Below are 22,232 nucleotides of genomic sequence, written 5' to 3'. Positions count from 1 at the left end.
TGAATCATAACGTGATCTTCCAAGACATGGCACCATTCTGGAAGTGGCGGAGCATGGAGGTGGCACTGCACCCCTGATTTATAACGGTTGGATGACTTCTGGGAGTTTTATCTCAAACCACTTTTTACACCATTGCAGCTAGACAAAAGATTCGGGAATGACCCAAAATCATGTAGGACTAAACCCCCGAAAGCCAGATCCTGGTGACTTCCCTGGTCCTTAGACGTATGTATAGAGAAAGAACACAGTGACATCCCTGTTTAACCTAACAGATAACCTGCTCTTGAAGCTGAACGCTAAGCTATGGACATAAAACTAGGTAAATACACCTGTACTTTTAGGAAACAACATTTCTCCGTGAACAGTGGCAAGCTGGCTGTTTTTTGTGCTGTGTGACCGTTACCCGGTGATTGTAATGGCCTATAGTAGAGCACAGAACCATCCAGAGTCTGGGAAAGGAAACAGCTCCCCATCACAGCACTGCACTCTGCAATCCTGCCAGTCAAGGAAAGGAAGCCATTTTGAACCTTTTCCCTACAAATGTTTAACTCCAGGAATCTGTACAACTGGTGGCATATCTCTGTGTGCTTAGAAAGATTGTCAATATGTGCAAATGCATAGTAATTTGACAATTAAATTCAGTGCATCTGTTACAAGTTTCTATAATTATTCAAGCACAGTATTAGCTTAGATTTCGCATAAAGTTCCAGCACATTTATCAGTGCTCTAACGGTATCAGTGTACAAGACTATTACCGTAGTAATAACCCCAACGACCTGTTTGATGTTTTTGAGCATGAATGAATAATTAGCTTTTGGATGCCTCCTACCTGCTCCTCTGTAAATAGTGTTGTGTTGAAGGTCTGAACTCGCTTCTTTGTTGTCTCCAATTATTCCTCCTCTCTGGCCTGACTCTCTTTTTCTCTCACTCTACCCACACTCTGATCCCAGAGAGCTTTCTTTTGCCAATTATGATCATTAAAAAAAGCAGACATTTTAGAATGCTCTCATGTTGGGCTTGTTGTGCTAAGAGATTACTGCACACAGTGCTAGCTATAATAACAGAAAACAAATAACTAGTTAACCGCATTGTTCTATTGAGGTTTTTTTTACCCTCCCATGATCCTTGGGAAGAGGCTGACTTCTCTCAAGGGTGGTTTTCATTTATCTGTTTGTTTTGTCATGTTAATTGCTTCCTTTGTTTTATCTGTCTTGTAATTAATTTTGAAATGTTAGCCATGCACTGAAGCTGAAAGGGAAATCTTATATACGATAGTTCAATGAGGTAGCGTTCTCTTGGCAGTCCCCAAACTCAGACTCGTCGGACTGCCAGATGGTGAAGCGTGATTCATCACTCCAGTGAATGTGTTTCCACTGCTTCAAAGTTCAATGGTGGCGAACTTATCACCACTCCAGCCGACACTTGGCATTGCACATGGTGATCTTAGGCTTGTGTGCGGCTGCTCGGCCAAGGAAACCCATTTCATGAAGCTCCCGACTAACAGTTTTTGTGCTGACTTGCTTCCAGAGGCAATTTTGAACTTGGTAGTGAGTGTTTAGCAAATCAGGACAGACAATTTTTGTTGCCCTTAGAAATGTCCACTTTACAATAATAGCACTTACAATTGATCGGGGCCCTCTAGCTGGGCAGACATTTGACAAACTAACTTGTTGGAAAGGAGTCATCCTATGACGGTGCTACGTTGAGAGTCAATTAGCTTTTCAGTAAAGCCATTCTGCTGCCAATGTTTGTCTATGGAGATTGCATGTCTGTGTGCTCGATTTTATACACCTGTCAGCAACGGGTGTGCCTGAAATAGCCAAATCCACTAATTTGAAGGGGTGTCCACATACTTTTGGAATATATAGTGTATATCCACCCACAATATCTCATGAGCTTACAGTTATATTCCCTGTGGGAACAGACGTTGTTATAACATGTCTCTCTTATTCTCTTCACAGGGGAGGAGAATCTGCTGGCAATACTGAAGAGGCGATGGTGGAAGTACATGATTCTGGGACTAATAGACATCGAGGCTAACTACCTGGTTATCAAAGCCTACCAATACACCACACTAACAAGCGTACAGGTGAGTCTGTTTACGTCTATCACATCTGAACCCATAGGTGTGTGTGTGTGCGCAATGGGTGCATGGGTACAAACGTGTGTGTAGGTGTTTGTGTGTCTACTATATTATTCTGCCGGTCCCTAGACATCCCCCTGACTGGTCAGCCATAAGACGGTAAGACAGCAATGGCCTTTGAGTCCAGAGGCGTAGGCAGAAATTGCTGTGTGGCTGGGCCTGAGTAAAAGTGACTGGGCCAACATTTTCTAGCAGAAATACATAGACATCAGTGGTGTAGTCGTGGTGCATGGAAAAGTGGTGCATGGAAAACATTTCCCAAACGGCCTGCCTGGTGAATGAATAGGCATCCTGTGTAAAATAATTATATGAAAAACATATGTAGGCTACTCTGAATGACCTACAATCATGGCAATGCAAAATACATCCACCATGATATCCAGAATGAAATAAAAGGCCCTTATGGCTGATATGTTAGGCTAAGGGGCCAGATAAGCGGATGTTAGTCGTTACTGATTCATCTCTGTATTGTATGTTTTGCTAGAGGACATTTATGGATTACAAAAAAAGGCTTAGGCTACATTCAATTCCATACACCATGGTTTCCACATATTCCTACCCTAATATTACTATTTTTGTATAACTTTTTTATCTTTTAGTCTTGCCACTTGATTTCTGTAGGCCTAGGCTATTTCGTGTACAGGGGAACTGATGATCGCAACCGGATTGAGTCTGGTCCTCTGGCCTGAACCTCATAACCTGTCCCTAAAGTTCTTCTATCGAGAAGCAAAATAAAGAGGCTAATCTGTAGAACTGATGAGACATGAAAAAATGCCCAATTCTCATTGTGAATGTGACTCATTCTCATTGTGACTGCGAATCATTCTCATTGTGAATGCGAATCATTCTCATTGTGAATGCGACTCATTCTCATTGTGAATGTGAATAATTCTCATTGTGAATGTGACTCATTCTCATTGTGAATGCGAATATCAAGAGTCAGAGAACAGAGTGGAGGGCGGAGCTGTCTGGTGCTGAAATATTTTATTAGACTTTCGCGGGCTCAGCATTACCTGCCCGTATGGTACTCAAAAGCCCAAAAGTGCCCACTTTTTGCCATGTGAAAACAGCCACGCACAACACAATACAAACACTTTAGGCTTATATCAACAACTGTTCGGCTATGAAACTTATGGGTATGAAATTAATAGCTCACTTTGAATAAGCAAACGCTACTCTATAGACATTCAGACATGAAATCATTATGCATAATACCACAGCGGGTATGAGTACAACAGCTCACTTGAATCCGCAACCATAAACCTGGCCTACCAAGGCAGGCATTAAAACATGAACTCATCATACATAGCCTAATATCACGGTGGGTATGAATACAGTAGCTCACTTTGAATCAAACACATAGGCCTGACCTACCAAGGCAGGCATGAAAACATTAGGCTAAATTGAAAATAAACAGTATCCAGACCTAACTTTCACATTTATATCACCATAGTCCAAAAGGTCCCTGAGTTCCGTTTCAAAGGACAACCAGGCTACAATTGTTGAGATGTGCAGTCAGCATGCAAGATCTGATGGATGTTTTGATACGGCCTGTAGTGAAAAAAATGGCCAGACCAGTTGCACTAAATTCTTCCACTGCTCTGTCGTTTGCTACATACTTTAGTCTGAGACTGCCATCATTGAAGTAAGTCATCAGTGATTGGATTGTCTCTAACCAATCAGAATATCAAAGCAAATGACATATTTTTAAACTGCCACTTTACCCACATGTGCTCTGGCTCTGGCCCAACCCATCGGTTTCTGGACCAATCAGACTGCCCCGTGTTCACATTCGGTACTCAGATCCAGACTCATTGTGGAGAAGAAACTAACGTTTGTTTGTGTGGCGTTTGGCCAGAGCAAGGATTCTGCGTAGCCAGGCAAGTGGAGAAGCCTCTCTCAACAGTAAGTCATAGGAAGTGTGATGATGTTCCTTAGTTGTCTATTGATATTAGGAGAAATGTCAGGGCTACAGCTGTCTAAACCTTCAATAAGGGATGGGAATTCCTGACCTCATAAACACGCTTCATTCAGGATCTTCAGCAGAGATATGATAGTGACCACATGGGGCCAGCAGTGATTATTTCAGTAGAAAAGTCCTAGACCCTGGCAGACAGGGCGCTGCTGCTTTCATTTAGGTCTGACCCCAATTAGGTGACTGGCAAATTGTTTGGTCATAAGGCTGTTGGTCGACCTTGATTGTTGTCGTCGTGCAGTAACAAATATATATATATTTGCGCCCATCTCAGTGAACTAGTCCATTGTGGAGGCCTAGACTAAAAGCCAATTTATGTTTGATCCGAAAAAAATGTAATCGGATGCTCCATAGGGATGGTGTGACACAAATGCGGAGCCTCCAGAGGCATGCAGAGGCCAAATCAACATTGGATCATTCAGCGATCCTCACTGAACTTCTGGAGAGAGTTTGCTGCACTGAAAGTAAAGGGGCTGAATAATTTTGCACGCCCAATTTTTCAGTTTTTGATTTGTTAAAAAAGTTTGAAATATCCAATAAATGTCGTTCCACTTCATGATTGTGTCCCACTTGTTGTTGATTCTTTACAAAAAAATACAGTTTTATATCTTTATGTTTGAAGCCTGAAATGTGGCAAAAGGTCGCAAAGTTCAAGGGGGCCGAATACTTTCGCAAGGCACTGTAGATGTTCCACAGCGCACCTAGATGTTCCACAGCGCAACTGGCAAAATATTCTGTGGACAGATGAAACTACAGTTAAGTGGTTTGGAAGAAACACACAACACTATGTGTGGAGAATAAAAAGCCACAGCACACCAACATCAAAACCTCATCCCAACTGTAAAGTATTGTGGAGGGAGCATCATGGTTTGGGGCTGCTTTGCTGCCTCAGGGCCTGGACAACTTGCTATCATCGACGGAAAAATTAATTCCCAAGTTTGTCAAGACATTTTGTTGCATGAGAATGTTAGGCTAGCTGTCCGCCAATTGAAGCTCAACAGAAGTTGGGTGACGCAACAGGACAATGACCCAAAACACAGAAGTAAATCAACGACAGAATGGCTTCAACAGAAGAAAATACGTCTTCTGGAATGGCCCGTCAGAGTCCTGACCTCATCCCGATTTGAGATGCTGTGGCATGACCGCAAGAGAGCACTTCACACCAGACATCCCAAGAATATTGCTGAACTGAAACAGTTTTGTAAAGAGGAAGTCTGATCCCCAACTACAGAAAACATTTGGTTGAGGTTATTGCTGTCAAAGGAGGGTCAGCAAGTTATTAAATCCAAGGGTTCACATACTTTTCCCACCCTGCACTGTGAAAGTTTACACTGTGTGTTCAATAAAGACATGAAAACGTATAATTGTTTGTGTGTTACTAGTTTAAGCAGACTGTGTTTGTCTATTGTTGTGACCTAGACGAAGATCAGATCAAATTTTATGACTAATTAATGCAGAAATCCGGGCATTTCCAAAGGGTTCACATACTTTGTCTTACCACTGTAGATTATTTTATTAAAACACATAGGGCGTATCTATATATGGAAAAATACAGGTTAACAAATTTAGACCAATCTATTGGTCGAAAGAACAAACTACTTTCGGTCGACTAAGATTTTTTTTTGTCAGGGACAGCCCTACTCTCATTATTCCATATTGATCCTCCTGGAACCGGGTATGCAGCTCAGTCAGCTGTCTGTTCCAGAAGATGAGTCTAGCATTTTTGGGCAGCTGTTATAGACTATTTAGAATTTTTTTTGGTCATATTTGGTTATTTATGTAGAAATTTTCAAAATGTTGCACTTTTTAAGGGCCTCTTCACTCTTCTCTATGTAGTGCTATGAACTTACGGGTAAGTTTAAAACATTACCCTGGCTTTGATTGTGATGGCTTTGTACTATAGCCTTCACATTTATCCAGTGCAAAAGAGTGGGGTTTGCTAGCCTGGTGTTGAAGCATGCCTCGCAAAGATGCTTCCAATCTTTATATATGTCTCTAACAAATGAGCCTTCCATAGTGGCCTTGGAGAAATGTATACACAGTTTTACAGAAAAGAGCATGCTTTGTCGAACTGTATGTCAGCTAAAAAAAACTGTCCATACCGAGTGGTGCAGTGGTCTAAGGCACTGCATCTCAGTGCTTAAGGCATCACTACAGACCTGGTTAGATTCCAGACTGTATCACAACCGGCCGTGATTGGGAGTCCGTTGGGCGCCGCACAATTGCCCCAGCATCGTCAGCGTTAGGGCTTGGCCGGGGTAGGCCGTCATTGTAAATAAGAATTTGTTCTCAACTGACTTGCCTAGTTAAATAAAGGTTAAAAAAAATGTATTCCAAAACGAGGATGACTCATATTTTTGGTTGTGTGGGTGGTTCGTCAACTATAGTTCAGACAAATGCGCAGGTGGCCTCGTGATGACATGCTCACCATGACAAGGCCGGGCTGGGCGATGTTGAGCTGGGCTGTGGAAGTCAAAGCAGTAGCTAACCTCATGGGCTGACGATGACTCTGCCAGATTTGGTTTAACCAATGGAGGTAGTGGAGCAGGTGTTGTCTTCATCCTCCATCTGTGGCTTTTTGAAAAAGTGCATGAGTGAACTATGTTTTGCCATAACTTGTGACTCGCTGGCTAGCGCTAGTTCGCATTAGCAAAGAATTGCAGAGGGTCTAAACAATTTTCCCACAGTTAGCATGCTAGTAGGTACATGTGTGGGGGGGTGGGTAGTGGTACCATATGATTGCGATAAAACAAATTAGCCTCCTACTGCATTTTTCAACATTTCTGTTTAGTCAGGAGACAATACAAACTACAAATCTAATTCATGTACTTAATGTTATGCGTATATATGAAATGAAATAAATGAATTTGATTTGTTGTTTGTAATATACACTGCTCAACAAAATAAAGGGAACACTTGAACAACACAATGTAACTCCAAGTCAATCACACTTCTGTGAAATCAAACTGTCCACTTAGGAAGCAACACTGATTGACAATAAATTTCACATGCTGTTGTGCAAATGGAATAGACAACAGGTGGAAATTATAGGCAATTAGCAAGACACCCCCATTAAAGGAGTGGTTCTGCAGGTGGTGACCACAGACCACTTTTCAGTTCCTATGCTTCCTGGCTGATGTTTTGGTCACTTTTGAATGCTGGCGGTGCTTTCACTCTAGTGGTAGCATGAGACGGAGTCTACAACCCACACAAGTGGCTCAGGTAGTGCAGCTCATCCAGGATGGCAAATCAATGCGAGCTGTGGCAAGAAGGTTTGCTGTGTCTGTCAGTGTAGTGTCCAGAGCATGGAGGCGCTACCAGGAGACAGGCCAGTACATCAGGAGACGTGGAGGAGGCCGTAGAAGGGCAACAACCCAGCAGCAGGACCGCTACCTCAGCCTTTGTGCAAGGAGGAGCACTGCCAGAGCCCTGCAAAATGACCTCCAGCAGGCCACAAATGTGCATGTGTCTGCTCAAACGGTCAGAAACAGACTCCATGAGGGTGGTATGAGGGCCCGACGTCCACAGGTGGGGTTTGTGCTTACAGCCCAACACCGTGCAGGACGTTTGGCATTTGCCAGAGAACACCAAGATTGGCAAATTCGCCACTGGCGCCCTGTGCTCTTCACAGATGAAAGCAGGTTCACACTGAGCACATGTGACAGACGTGACAGAGTCTGGAGACGCCGTGGAGAACATTCTGCTGCCTGCAACATCCTCCAGCATGACCGGTTTGGCGGTGGGTCAGTCATGGTGTGGGGTGGCATCTCCATGTGCTCGCCAGAGGTAGCCTGACTGCCATTAGGTACCGAGATGAGATCCTCAGACCCCTTGTGAGACCATATGCTGGTGCTGTTGGCCCTGGGTTCCTCCTAATGCAAGACAATGCTAGACCATGTGGCTGGAGTGTGTCAGCAGTTCCTGCAAGAGGAAGGCATTGATGCTATGGACTGGCCCGCCCGTTCCCTAGACCTGAATCCAATTGAGCACATCTGGGACATCATGTCTCGCTCCATCCACCAACGCCACGTTGCACCACAGACTGTCCAGGAGTTGGCAGATGCTTTAGTCCAGGTCTGGGAGGAGATCCCTCAGGAGACCATCCGCCACCTCATCAGGAGCATGCCCAGGCGTTGTAGGGAGGTCATACAGGCACGTGGAGGCCACGCACACTACTGAGCCTCATTTTGACTTGTTTTAAGGACATTACATCAAAGTTGGATCAGCCTGTAGTGTGGTTTTCCACTTTCATTTTGAGTGTGACTCCAAATCCAGACCTCCATGGGTTGATAGATTTGATTTCCATTGATCATTTTTGTGTGATTTTGTTGTCAGCACATTCAACTATGTAAAGAAAAAAGTATTTAATAAGAATATTTCATTCATTCAGATCTAGGATGTGTTATTTTAGTGTTCCCTTAATTTTTTTGAGCAGTGTATATAAATAAAGCCATCTTGATTGGCTGGCCCTCTGCCTGGCCTGGCCCTGCTGTGAATCCACTTCTGGTTGAGACTGCATGATAAGGGGGCTAATTAAAGGTGCACTTGCTGACTCTCGTTCCGTGTGTCAGTTTATCTTCATTAAAATGTGGTTAGTGCCAAAGGAGCCTTACTCATATCCACCTGAAAGGCATCAGTTTGCTAGTGGAGGGAGGGATGCAGGATCTCAGCTAAATCTGGCATTTCCCTCCACCCCTCTGGAGCCCAGCCAGGACTCAGGATCCATCCAGGGGCCCCAAGGCTGGGCGATTTGGGGAGACAGACAGTGAGGAGTGTGTTGGTATCCCCTCTGTAGTCTTAAATCAGGCACCTAAACACTCTCCTCTCTCAGTAGTCAGGGCTGAATGAGAACAGACACTACTATTAGTAATTCACTGGCTTACCTGGACTTTTATGGTACTTCCTGCTCACCCAGGTTATTATAGTTTTTCTTTTTATGTTCGTTTTTAGTTCAATTTGTTTTTTATTAGTAGTCCTGACACTTAGAGGAAGACCCACAAAATTGTCCGACTCCAGTCACCCAAGTCATAGACTGTTCTCTCTGCTACCGCACGGCAAGCGGTACCGGAGTGCCAAGCCTAGGTCCAAAAGGCTCCTTTACAGCTTCTACTATACTTCCAGCTATAAGACTGCTGAACAATTAATCAAATGGACACCCAGACTATCACTTTACCCCTACCTACATGTACAAATGACCTCGACTAACCTGTACCCCCGCACATAAACTCGGTATGTAGCCTTGTTATTGTTATGGAATTCTACTGTGTTACTTTTTATTTGTACTTTATTTTATTTAGTAAATATTTTCTTAACTCTATTTCTTGACCTGCACTTAAGGGCTTGTAAGTAAGCATTTCACGGTGGTAAGGTTGTATTCTGCGCATGTGACTAATACAATTTGATTTGAGATGAGAGTGCTGCAAAGTTGTGATAATGGGTATAACTTGTGTATACAGCCATATCAGTCAAATAGGCTATACAACGTGTGGTGGTGTCATTGTCATCCATTGTCATGAATGTTATTCATCTTTTCCATATATATTCAAGAGCATGTTGTGTCTCAGTCGATGGCGGGTACAACACAAATACCTCAGATAATGTCAAATATGTCTAAGCTACAACTTATGTGTTTAGAATTGACTTTTAAGGTAAAACAAAATAATAACGTTTTATAAATTATTTTTGTTTTAAAGAAATTATTAAATAGTTTGACAACCCTGTTAAGATTTTAAATTATATCAATCTCAACCGTTTATCTCAAACAGATTTACCCTAAAGTCTACGATAGCCTGAGAATATAAGGTATCAGCAACAATCTGAATAAATATAGATTGATTCTTTCTTCAGATCCTAGAAGTGCATATCCAGAATTTTGAGCCATGTGGAAAGAAGTTGGAAGAAAAACATATTTAAATGTGTCTATTATCGGCTCGTGTGTCACGTTGGCATGAATGATTCAGGAGACAGGTGCAGGAATAGTTTTTTTAAATTATACCCCAAATTACGGCGTAACATGTAAGGGCACGGGGACGAAGACCAAACAAACGCGTAACAAAAACACAGAGTTGAAACCCCAAAAAAGACCAAGGAGTACCTTGAATAAATAACACTAGCGCACAATGATTATCACACGGGACCAGACCTGTAATCATCTACGCGATCCACAAAGGCACGAAAGCCCAAAACACACAGCACAGGTATTCACATGCACCAATGGACATTGTAACAATAATCGACAGCACCATGGTGAATAAAGGGCACATATATACAAATACAATCAGTGGGAATAGAGGCCAGATGTGTGCAATGAAAGTTCCAGAGGGATCTGTGACATCGTGGGATTCTGTCTTTGTCGCTTCCTCTGTCACTGCCCCCGCCTCTACTCAGCCAGCCAGAAAACAGATGGAGTGTCAGGGTCTATCTCCATCAGATACCGCTCTGCTTACATCATCCCCCGTCCGCCACTCGAGACCACTCCGCCTCATCGTTGTTTCTAGAAGGGCAATCGATGACAAGCATGGAACCTCGGTCTCACAGAGTGTCAGGGCCAGTGGTGTGGAGCGCTGATTGTTCTGCTGAAGTGAAGTGGTGGAAGTGGAGTGTAAAAGGTAACAGAATCCCCTCATTGGTGGTCTGGCCCTGTGACAGACAGGCAGACAGACTGGATTATGCATGGACGAGTTGATCAGTACCTCCATGCCTTGCTGAGCCAGAGGCAGCCCAACGTAATGATGTGACAAGCACACGGGTGGCCTGCAGCAACTGTTCACACAGGGATGGATCTATCTATCCGCATGGTGTGACTGTCACTGAGTGACTAGGCCGGAAGGTGAGGAGAGTGATAGGGTGACTCTTCCACTGTGAAGAGACGGATATTTGAGAGCAGCAGACTACAGCAGTAGCGCTCTCTTCAAAGTAAACCCAGTCTGAGGATATTGTGAAGGTGATTAAACGTTCAGAGGAAGGTGCGCTCAAGGAATCACTGTAAATATTGACTCAGTAAACAGCTATAACTCAAACTGGTACAAATATTTTGAAATAAATAGATTTTTTTCCAGATCTGCTGTGCAAGTTGTTTTGATAATGAGCAGTGTTTCCCCTACGATTTTCTTCCGCAGTGGTGGCAAAGTCACCATTATATTGTAATATAATAAATAAAATGGAGTTAAGCAGAGGCTAAATGAATATAGGGGAAACACTGAAAAAGAGAGCAGCTCAGGTCAAGTGAACTCAAATTAAGTAAGTTTGGTGTTAGTAAGAGACTGGATCAATGGACCGTCTCACTTTAAGGCCAAGTCAGACACTTCTTTTGTTCCTCTGTGCAGGGGATGTTGGTATTTATTTAATTGGCTCTCCCACTGATTCTTTAGGGAGGGTGGAGGAAAGAAATAGGCACAACAATTCTCAATAGTTTTTTAAATAAACTATAACGAGGTTAGACAATGCCTCATCAATATTAATATTTCCGTCATGAAGAGAACGAGGAATAAATCAGTGCTATTAAGGACTTTCCCATTAAGGGGGAAATGATTAGTTGTTATGAATGGTCGTAGAGTCTGGCTAGGCTCCAGTATGAGGAGATCAGTGGGTACATCTGGAGAAAACTCCTCTTCATCACCTCATTATAACAGCTGGCTAGGGACATTATCTTCACTGCTATTCACACTCTTCCAGTTAGAGATATGCAGGTAGCCAGCCTGGGGACATAACACACTGAGGTATTAAATGAAGATGTATTTGGTAGAGTTAAGCAGAGTCTTATTAGGACTGACTAAATCGCCAGGGGTTTCATTTGTTTGCTGGTATTTGTAAAGAGGATTTCATTACCAAGTCATGTCTATTATTTTGCCAATAACTCACTGTATTAATTGTCAGTTCCCTGCCATAGCTGTTACACAGATAGCACTGAGAGAACAGATGAGAGTAACACAGAACTCAACCTCAATCATTCACTCACTTTCAGGGTTCTCTCATGGTTATTGTTACCCTACATCAGGGTTCTCTCATGGTTATTGTTACCCTACATCAGGGTTCTCTCATGGTTATTGTTACCCTACATCAGGGTTCTCTCATGGTTATTGTTACCCTACATCAGGGTTCCCCAAGTGGCGGCCTGTGGCCCGAATTTGACCCCAAGTTTTCTGAGAAACTTTTATTTTTTATTATTGAACATAAAAGGCTGTAAAAACACAAGGAAATCAGCTCCAATTGATTTTTATTTGGGGAATCTGTTACCAAGCTTTCCCACACATAGTAGAGAGACACGTGGTCGTATACAAATATAAGCAAGGTTTGAAATGATTGTTTGAGTCAAATCTTTGGGCTTCTTGCGGTCAGTTTGCATGCCAGTCCACCCGACCATCCGCTCAAGAAAAATCCCTGGCCTACACTGTTTATCTCTCTCCATCTCTTGCTTCCTGTCACTTTTCCCTTTCTCTCCTTCTCTTTCTTGCTCCCTCTCCTCTGTGCTCCTTTTCCTCTCTCCCTTGTTCCCTCTTTTTCTTTTTCTATATTTTTCTCTCTCCTGCTCTGTTACTTCTATCTTCCTTTCCTTCTCTCCCTCTCTCTCAAGGGCATGCTACAGGAACAGACCGGTTAATATAACCAAGCAGTGAAAAAGCCTTCCATTAGAAACACACTGGCCTGATGAGAAAGGAGAGACTGAGACATGTTGGCCTGATGAGAGAGGAGAGGCTGAGACATACTGGTCTGATGAGAGAGGAGAGACTGAGACATACTGGGCTGAGGAGAGAATGAGACATACTGGCCTGATGAGAGAGGAGAGTCTGAGACATACTGGGCTGAGGAGAGAATGAGACATACTGGTCTGATGAGAGACTGAGACATACTGGTCTGAGGAGAGAATGAGACATACTGGCCTGAAGAGAAAGACTGAGACATACTGGTCTGATGAGAGGGGAGAGACTGAGACATACTGGTCTGATGAGAGACTGAGACATACTGGGCTGAGGAGAGACTGAGACATACTGGTCTGATGAGAGAGATTGAGACATACTGGCCTCATGAGAGAGGAGAGACTGAGACATACTGGTCTGATGAGAGACTGAGACATACTGGGCTGAGGAGAGACTGAGACATACTGGCCTGAAGAGAGAGACTGAGACATACTGGTCTGATGAGAGAGATTGAGACATACTGGCCTCATGAGAGAGGAGAGACTGAGACATACTGGTCTGATGAGAGAGATTGAGACATACTGGTCTGATGAGAGAGACTGAGACATACTGGACTGATGAGAGAGACTGAGACATACTGGTCTGAGGAGAGAGGAGAGACTGAGACATGTTGGCCTGATGAGAGAGGAGAGGCTGAGACATACTGGTCTGATGAGAGAGGAGAGACTGAGACATACTGGGCTGAGGAGAGAATGAGACATACTGGCCTGATGAGAGAGGAGAGTCTGAGACATACTGGGCTGAGGAGAGAATGAGACATACTGGTCTGATGAGAGAGGAGAGACTGAGACATACTGGTCTGAGGAGAGAATGAGACATACTGGCCTGAAGAGAGAGACTGAGACATACTGGTCTGATGAGAGGGGAGAGACTGAGACACACTGGTCTGATGAGAGACTGAGACATACTGGGCTGAGGAGAGACTGAGACATACTGGTCTGATGAGAGAGATTGAGACATACTGGCCTCATGAGAGAGGAGAGACTGAGACATACTGGTCTGATGAGAGACTGAGACATACTGGGCTGAGGAGAGACTGAGACATACTGGCCTGAAGAGAGAGACTGAGACATACTGGTCTGATGAGAGAGATTGAGACATACTGGCCTCATGAGAGAGGAGAGACTGAGACATACTGGTCTGATGAGAGAGATTGAGACATACTGGTCTGATGAGAGAGACTGAGACATACTGGACTGATGAGAGAGACTGAGACATACTGGTCTGAGGAGAGAGGAGAGACTGAGACATACTGGCCTCGTGAGAGAGGAGAGACTGAGACATACTGGTCTGATGAGAGAGGAGAGACTGAGACATACTGGGCTGAGGAGAGACTGAGACATACTGGGCTGAGGAGAGACTGCGACATACTGGCCTGAAGAGAGAGACTGAGACATACTGGTCTGATGAGAGAGATTGAGACATACTGGTCTGATGAGAGAGACTGAGACATACTGGACTGATGAGAGAGACGGAGACATACTGGTCTGAGGAGAGAGGAGAGACTGAGACATACTGGTCTGAGGAGAGAGGAGAGACTGAGACATACTGGTCTGAGGAGAGATGAGAGACTGGGACATACTGGCCTGATGAGAGAGGAGAGACTGAGACATACTGGTCTGAGGAGAGAGGAGAGACTGATACATACTGGTCTGAGGAGAGAGACTGAGACATACTGGTCTGATGAGAGAGACTGAGACATACTGGTCTGATGAGAGAGACTGAGACATACTGGTCTGATGAGAGACTGAGACATACTGGTCTGATGAGAGAGACTGAGACATACTGGTCTGAGGAGAGACTGAGACATACTGGTCTGAGAGAGACTGAGACATACTGGTCTGAGGAGAGAGGAGAGACTGAGACATACTGGTCTGAGGAGAGAGGTGAGACTGAGACATACTAGTCTAAGGAGAGAGACTGAGACATACTGGGCTGGTGTTTAGACAAATCGATTAAACCACACATTATTGTGCCAGGGTTGTCGTAGGTGTCAAAACATTAATTGTTGTGAACTGTCAGGAGAGCCACTCCACCACCTCTTCTCTTCTCCTCTGTGTACTCTGCCTGTGATGAGGGAGGGGGGGGGCATTTTGCTGTCCTATGGTTCAATTTAGCACTTTGTTCTCCAGTGTACTACTTGTCCCTGAGGGTGAGCCCATACTGCTACCACTAAGTGCCAGAAAGGCTTCCCGGAATGGAGGCCTGATGGTCCCCAAGGCAATCGTAAACCTTACCTCTCCTCCCTCCCGTATGACCCCTTCTCCTGCCTGACGCAAAATCCTCCACCCTAAAAATCACCTTCCTCATTCTTTCTCATCACCATTAGTGTTGGACTGTCCTCTGGCCTTGTCCTCTAGTACATTGTGTGTCCTATGTGTCAGCCCCTTGCCTCTGTGTGGGGGTGGTTTTTAGCTCTACTGTGATGCCATCTCCCTAGGTGTGTCTCTCTTGCCTCTGTGTGGGGGTGGTTTTTAGCTCTACTGTGATACCATCTCCCTAGGTGTGTCTCTCCACTGTGTGGGGTGGTTTTTAACCTCTGTGTGGGGGTGGTTTTTAGCTCTACTGTGATACCATCTCCCTAGGTGTGTCTCTCTTGTCTATGTGGTATACAGTATCTTGGAACTCCATTTAAACCAGGAATGGGCAACTTTGACGGGGGTGATATCTGAGTGAGAGTGACTAATAAAATCAATGGGGCCTCCCGGTCGGGAATTCTACCATGATTACTGCAAGTTGTCTAGACTGTCTAGACTTACTTACCAATCTAAAACATGTTCGCTGACATGAGGTAATTGAGTGACTGACTGTGAGTGACATAACAAGAAAGAAGCTGATGATGCACAACCAAATTTCAAAATTGCACCTTGTATATTCTAACTCTCATCATTAAGTTGAGACCCAGACTTAGTTCCTATGTTGGGGGAGGGGGACATTGATCCGGGGGCCTACAAATGGCAGCTAGTTTCCCGTCCCTGATTTTAAACCATGTCCTCTCTGTTGTGTCTTTACTAACCAAAGTTCATTGTGTCTGTTCTAACTCTGCATGTCTCTCCTCTGCCTCTCAGCTCTTAGACTGTTTCACCATCCCCGTGGTGCTGCTACTGTCCTGGTTCTTCCTGCTGGTGAGGTACAAGGCCGTGCATTTTGTGGGCGTTGGGGTGTGTCTGCTGGGCATCGGCTGCATGGTGGGGGCAGATGTCCTGGTGGGAAGACAGCAGGGCCTAGGTAAGACACACACACACACAAACAATACCCTTCCTGCCCCAAGGGCCAATATCACAGTGTTATTGAATAACCATTTAATTAAGCATTTACGAAGACCCATAATAAATGTGTACTGCTCTGACTCATTGGAGGCCTTCAGTCTGCTGTGTCCTTCACGCAAATACCCCGATCACCCCAACACACAGGGTCCTCACTGAGCAGTTCACCATCACTGTCTCATTGTGTTTAATCCTCAGTACCTTTAGCAACAACACAGTCAGCTCCCCGGTGTTATCCCTGGTGCGGTGTGCCTTTCACATCTATGGGCAGCCTCCCCCTCTCATTATTGCATGAATTACCCCCTGGATTTCCAGTAGATAGAATGTTGGTTCACTATGAATAATAAATGTTCCAATCCAAATCATATTACATGTTCTGGATCCAAGGAGTTTAGAGTTTCTTTAAAAACAAACTGCTAGAGTTTCATTTCTGTCTCAGAATTGACAGAATAGTTATATTATATCTCAAATGTGTGCTGAGTATCTGTAAGTTCTTTGTTTGATTGGGCACGGTTGATCCCTACACGACTGAAACCCATTGCTGCGTTCAGTATGCACAAAACATGCAGGGACAAAGGGATAATGCAATACTTTGGTATCAGGTTCCAATCAATAATGGCCATTTGTCTTACCAGCTACACAGTAGTGTTACGGAGAACAGCGTTATTTCAAACCCAATAAAGTGAACAGTATCTTAAATTTGCTTAGTTTATTAACTCCAATTAAGAAAAGTTGCTGCAACCCAGTTGCTGTCTGTACCTCTCTTATCAGCCAATGTCTTTCACTGCCTTGTTGTCATGCATTACTAATGGGTTTTTATAGGCTAGCCACTTAGTCTGATATTACTGAAGAGCGTTTCATATGATAACCTATTTGTCATGGATAACTCAGGGATAGCTCTTTCATATGATAGGCTATTGTAATGTTGTGCTCTAGTCATTTCCTCCTCGCTCTCTCACTCTGTCTGCCTAGGGGACCATAAGCTCCTGGGGGACCTGCTGGTTCTGGGAGGTGCCATGCTCTATGGAATCTCTAACGTGTGTGAGGAGTTCATTGTTAAGAACCTGAGCAGGGTGGAGTTCCTGGGCATGATGGGACTGTTCGGCTCTTTCTTCAGCGGCATTCAGCTGTGAGTGTGTTTGTGTGTGTCAGACCTGGCTTCAAATACTGTTTGAAATCATTTCAAATATATTTAGCTTGTTTGAGCTTGTCTGGTACAATGGAACCAACAGAATAGTCCAAAAATGGCAAACTCTGAAAATCTGTCACTCAAGGCAGGCAAACGGTCAAAGTGTTTCAAAGATTTCAAACTGTATTTGAACTCAGGTCTAGTGTGTCATTCCTCACTGATGCTGGACAGAGCATCCCTCTTCACCAATACCACAAGAGCAGCCAGTAGAAACTCAGAACTCTAGTGCTATATCTTTTACACTCCAACACTAACATTATCAAGCTGGAACCCTTAAGTTAACCTCATCTACACTGAGCATACTAAACATTAGGAACACCTTCCTAATATTGAGTTTGCCTTCAGAACAGCTTCAGTTCGCTGGGGCTTTGCACTCTATAAGGTGTCGAAGGCATTCCACAGGGATGCTGGCCATGTTGACCCCAAAGCTTCCCACAGTTGTGTAAAGTTGGCTGGATGTCCTTTTGGTGGCGGGTCATTCTTGATACACAAAGGAAACTGTTGAGCGTGAGAAACCCAGCAGCATTGCAGTTCTTGACACAAACCGGTGCGCCTCGCACCTACTACCATACCCTGTTCAAAGGCACTTAAATCGTTTGTCTTGCCCATTTACCATCTGAATGGCACACATACACAATTCAGGTCTCAATTGTCTCAAGGCTTGAAAATCATTCTTTAACCTGTCTCCTCCCCTTCATATACACTGATTGAAGTTGATTTAACAAGTGACATCAATAAGGGATGATAACTTTCACATGGATTCACCTGGTCAGTCTGTCATGGAAAGAGCAGGTGTTCCTAATGTTTTGAATACTTAGTGTATACGTTCTGTAGCATTTGCCATCTGATCTTATACAGCCGTTGATGCCAGCTACATATCTACAGACATGCCCCATATTCAACATATACTCCCACCAGCAGGTTCTATAGTATTACGCCTCTCTCTCTCCAGATCAGATTGTGACTCTTTAACTTTTTAATAAGCTCATTATGAGGCTTAAAGGGGAACGATGAAACCCCCGGGTTATGAGACATCGCCCATGCCAGTGGGTGCATGGGGACCCGTCTCTGTCTCTTGCTGGTGTTCTTTTTAGACCGAGGGGGGGGGGGGGGGGGTGAATGGTCCGCCATGTTGTTTCTATTGTCCCTCTGGAGTCAGATGATTCCTTCAATAGAATTCCCAAGATCCATTCCGTAGGGTCAGATTGTTGTACCCCCACCTCGCTCTGATAGGACGGACTTGTCCCTCGTCAGAATCACAGGTGCTGAGTTGTCAAAACTGAGCTTCCTGTCAAGAGACTTTTGATCCTCCTGTCTTACTTTCCTCTCTCCATCACTCACACTGTTTTACCCCCCCATCTCTCAAATCTCACCTGTGCCTGACAGGAATTGTGTCATTTTCTTTCTGTTTCAGGGCCATCATGGAACACAAGGAGCTGTTAAAGGTGCAGTGGGACTGGCAGATTGGTAAGCTACTGTTACTGTGTGTGTGTATTTGTGTGAGGAAGGGAAGTGCGTGCATGTGGGAAGGAAGTAAGTGGCGGTGGGTGATACAGGGATGATTAAACATTGGCAAAGGGGGAATTGATTGTCCTGTCTAGCGGAGATGCCCTCCCACACCTCCTCCTCCCGTCCGTCCGGTGTCAGATCCTCCTCACACAATCAGTTAGGCTGTAAGGGGTGTCACTGGAAGATCACTCTGCAAATGAAGTGGGGGTGACAAAGAGATGGGGCCCTGAGCTAAGATGGATGGGCCACTGCTGTACAGTAAAAGTGTACAGGCCGGCTAAGGGGTGGTGTCAACCTTTACGAAGGTCTTGTTGTTGCTGCATGAATTACAGGTAGGAGATGAAGGTGTCTAACTGATATATGGATGCACTTTATTTACTTATAACATCAACGGTTGATTTGCTACAAACAAGCCAGACAGGGTGCTATTGTACAGCAAATAGCAGCTGTAGGTTAACTAGTAGGAGTAAGCCAGACAGGGTGCTATTGTACAGCATATAGCAGCTGTTGGTTAACTAGTAGGAGTAAGCCAGACAGGGTGCTATTGTACAGCATATAGCAGCTGTTGGTTAGCTAGTAGGAGTAAGCCTGTGGGGTGTACAAGGGGCTATGCTAAAAGTCTGCCCGCTGTAGAAGTGATTACAACATTTGGGGCTGATAGACTTAAGAAATCACAAGATATGGTCAGATGATAAGTTGACTTTATTCAGAGTGACAACATATTTTTTCAAAAACAATAGGACTCGGTATGATGTGGGTCTGTTCTGTCTTATGTAGACAGTGGCTTCACTCCTGTAGTGCTCCTCTGTGCGTCACTTTTTCCAAATGCTTTTCTGACATGACTTCTGTCAAAGTGATATGTCGTTTTGGGACTTTTAGTTCAGACACAAATCAGAATATTTATCAGCAACCTAATTCTAGAATCTTCCCTTGAAGTTGTCTAAGTTTCAGTTACTTGGTTAAAGAATATTTCATATACAATAGACTATCATGACAACATGATATATAGTAGCCCATGAAGATGCCCAATTTTCAATTAGTTTCTTAGGAACCAAATCTATGACTTGCAATTCGCCACTCTCCAAAAGCAATGCAAGTGACTTGGTCCTTAATTCATTCCAATTCACCCATTTCTTTTGATTGAGCAAGCGAGGGCGTGTGTACTGATGCCAATAGTGGGGTTTGGGTAGCGTCCCAGGAGATGCTGCCTTGTCACAGAGGCATTAGCCAGTCTGTGGTGGCTTGTGGGGCACGTCATTAACTGTCACTGCCATGGTGGGCAACACAGCAGGTGCCAGAAGGAGAGAGATCTACTCAGCCAAGAGTGTGCTACCCTAGAAAAATGATGAGGACTTGGTCATGTAAAATGTATTGGAGGAATGTGTGCGTCCTCCAACGACTTGGTGTGATCAGATTGTTTCTTCCATCCTCAAGCTTACCACATGGAGAGTTGTGTGTTTTAATAATCAGCTATTGGTCATAAGGAAGGTGAAAACAAACGTTCATTTACAGTGCCTTCAGAATGTGCCTTCAGAATGTGCCTTCAGAATGTGACTTCATACCCCTTGACTTATTCCTCATGTTGTGTTACAGCATGAATTCAAAATGGATTAAATATCCCATAATGGCAAACGTGTTTTTAGAAAATGTAGCAAATTTGTTGAAAATGAAATACAGAAATATCTAATTAACATAAGTATTCACAACCCCTGAGTCAATTCTTTGTAGAATAACCTTTTGGCAGTGATTACAACTGTGAGTCTTTCTGGGTAAGTCTCTAAGACTTTTCCACACCTGGATTGTGCAACATTTTCCCATTTATTCTTTTAAAAATGCTTCAAGCTCTGTCAAGTTGGTTGTTGATCATTGCTAGACAACCATTTGCAGGTTTTGCCATAGATTTTCAAGTAGATTTAAGCAACTCCAGTGTAGATTTGGCCTTGTTTTAGGTTATAGTCCTGCTGAAAGGTGAATTCATCTCCCAGTGTCTGGTGGATTTTGCCTGTGCTTAGCTCCATTCTCTTTCTTTTTTATCCTGAAACTCCCCAGTCCTTAACGATTACAAGCATACCCATAACATGATGCAGCCTCCAATATACTTCAAAATATAGAGAGTGGTACTCGGTAATGTGTTGTATTGGATTTGCCCCTAACATAACACTTTGTATTCAGGACAACAAGTTAATTGCTTTGCCACATTTTTTGCAGTATTACGTTAGTGTCTTGTTGCAAACAGGATTCAGGTTTTGGAATATTTTTATTCTGTTCAGGCTTCATTATTTTCACTCGGTCAAATAGGTTAGTATTGTGGAGTAACTACAATGTTGTTGATCCATCCTCAGTTTTCTCGTATCACAGCCATTAAACTCTGTAACTGTTTTGAAGTCACCATTGGCCTCATGGTGAAATCCCTTAGCAGTCTCCTTCCTCACCGGCAACTGAGTTAGGAAGGATGCCTGTATCTTTGTAGTGATTGGGTGTTTTGATACACCATCCAAAGTGTAATTAATAACTTCAACATGCTCAAAGGGATATTCAATATCTGCGTTTTTTTACCCAGCTACCAATAGGTGCCCTTCTTTGTGAGGAATTGGAAAGTGTTTGTGGTTGAATCTGTGTTTGAAATTCACTGCTCGACTAAGGGACTAAGGGACTAAGGGACACTGTGTGGGGTACAGAGATGAGGTAGTCATTCAATAATCATGTTAAACACTACTATTGAACACAGAGTGAGTCCATGCAACTCATTATGTGACTTGTTAAGCACATTTCTATTCCTGAACATATTTAGACTTGCCATAACAAAGGGCTTGAAAATGTATTGACTCAAGACATTGCAGCTTTTCATTTGTATTAATTTGTAAGTTTAGAAAAACATCATTCCACTTTGACATTATTGTTAATATTGTGTAGGTTAATGACAGAATCTTAATTTAATTATTTTAAAATCAGATAGTAACAAAAAAATGTGGAAAAAGTCAAGGGGTGTGAATACTTTCTGAAGGCACTATACTGTATCTGGGAATAATGCTCTTGGGGTGGTAATCATTGACTACAAATATCCTTCCTAATAACAGAGATTTCAATATTCATGGGTTCAGATTGCTGACGTGTTTCTAAAATGATCATCCTACTACACCATTAAAACTTAGCCTGGAGATACACTTCAACTTAGTTAAGGAAAGCAGTTGATGGCCATATTTCTCTCTGGTGTGTATGCTGCCAGACATAGTAAACAAGGCATTTGAATAACGCATGAGGCCCTCTGTTCAGCTATTCAACCGACTACCAACAGTGTCTGGAGAAAACCATGTGAGGAAATCAAGTGAAACTTCAAGGGTTAGGAAGTCTGTGTGCTTGCCCATTGCAGAAAATGTACTATGTTTGCTTGGGTGGATCGGATTCAAAAAAGCATACTGAATACAGTGAGTGCATTGTAACCAACCGCCAGACT

At 43.6% G+C, this 22,232-nt stretch overlaps 1 protein-coding gene across 1 annotated transcript in view; it reads left to right on the top strand.

Moving 5' to 3' along the window:
- Positions 1-22,232, top strand: part of LOC139415584 (solute carrier family 35 member F1-like) — a 135,050-nt gene that overhangs the window by 94,129 nt on the left and 18,689 nt on the right. The window contains exons 3-6 of the mRNA XM_071163695.1: positions 1,962-2,089; positions 15,883-16,042; positions 17,053-17,209; positions 18,684-18,736. Coding sequence (XP_071019796.1) covers positions 1,962-2,089; positions 15,883-16,042; positions 17,053-17,209; positions 18,684-18,736 — 498 coding nt within the window. The remainder of the gene's footprint in view (positions 1-1,961; positions 2,090-15,882; positions 16,043-17,052; positions 17,210-18,683; positions 18,737-22,232) is intronic.

This window comes from Oncorhynchus clarkii, chromosome 8, assembly GCF_045791955.1.
Source record: "Oncorhynchus clarkii lewisi isolate Uvic-CL-2024 chromosome 8, UVic_Ocla_1.0, whole genome shotgun sequence".
NCBI lineage: Eukaryota > Metazoa > Chordata > Actinopteri > Salmoniformes > Salmonidae > Oncorhynchus > Oncorhynchus clarkii.
The sequence above is the reverse complement of the archived record's forward strand: the minus strand, read 5'-3'. Positions and strand labels throughout refer to the sequence as shown.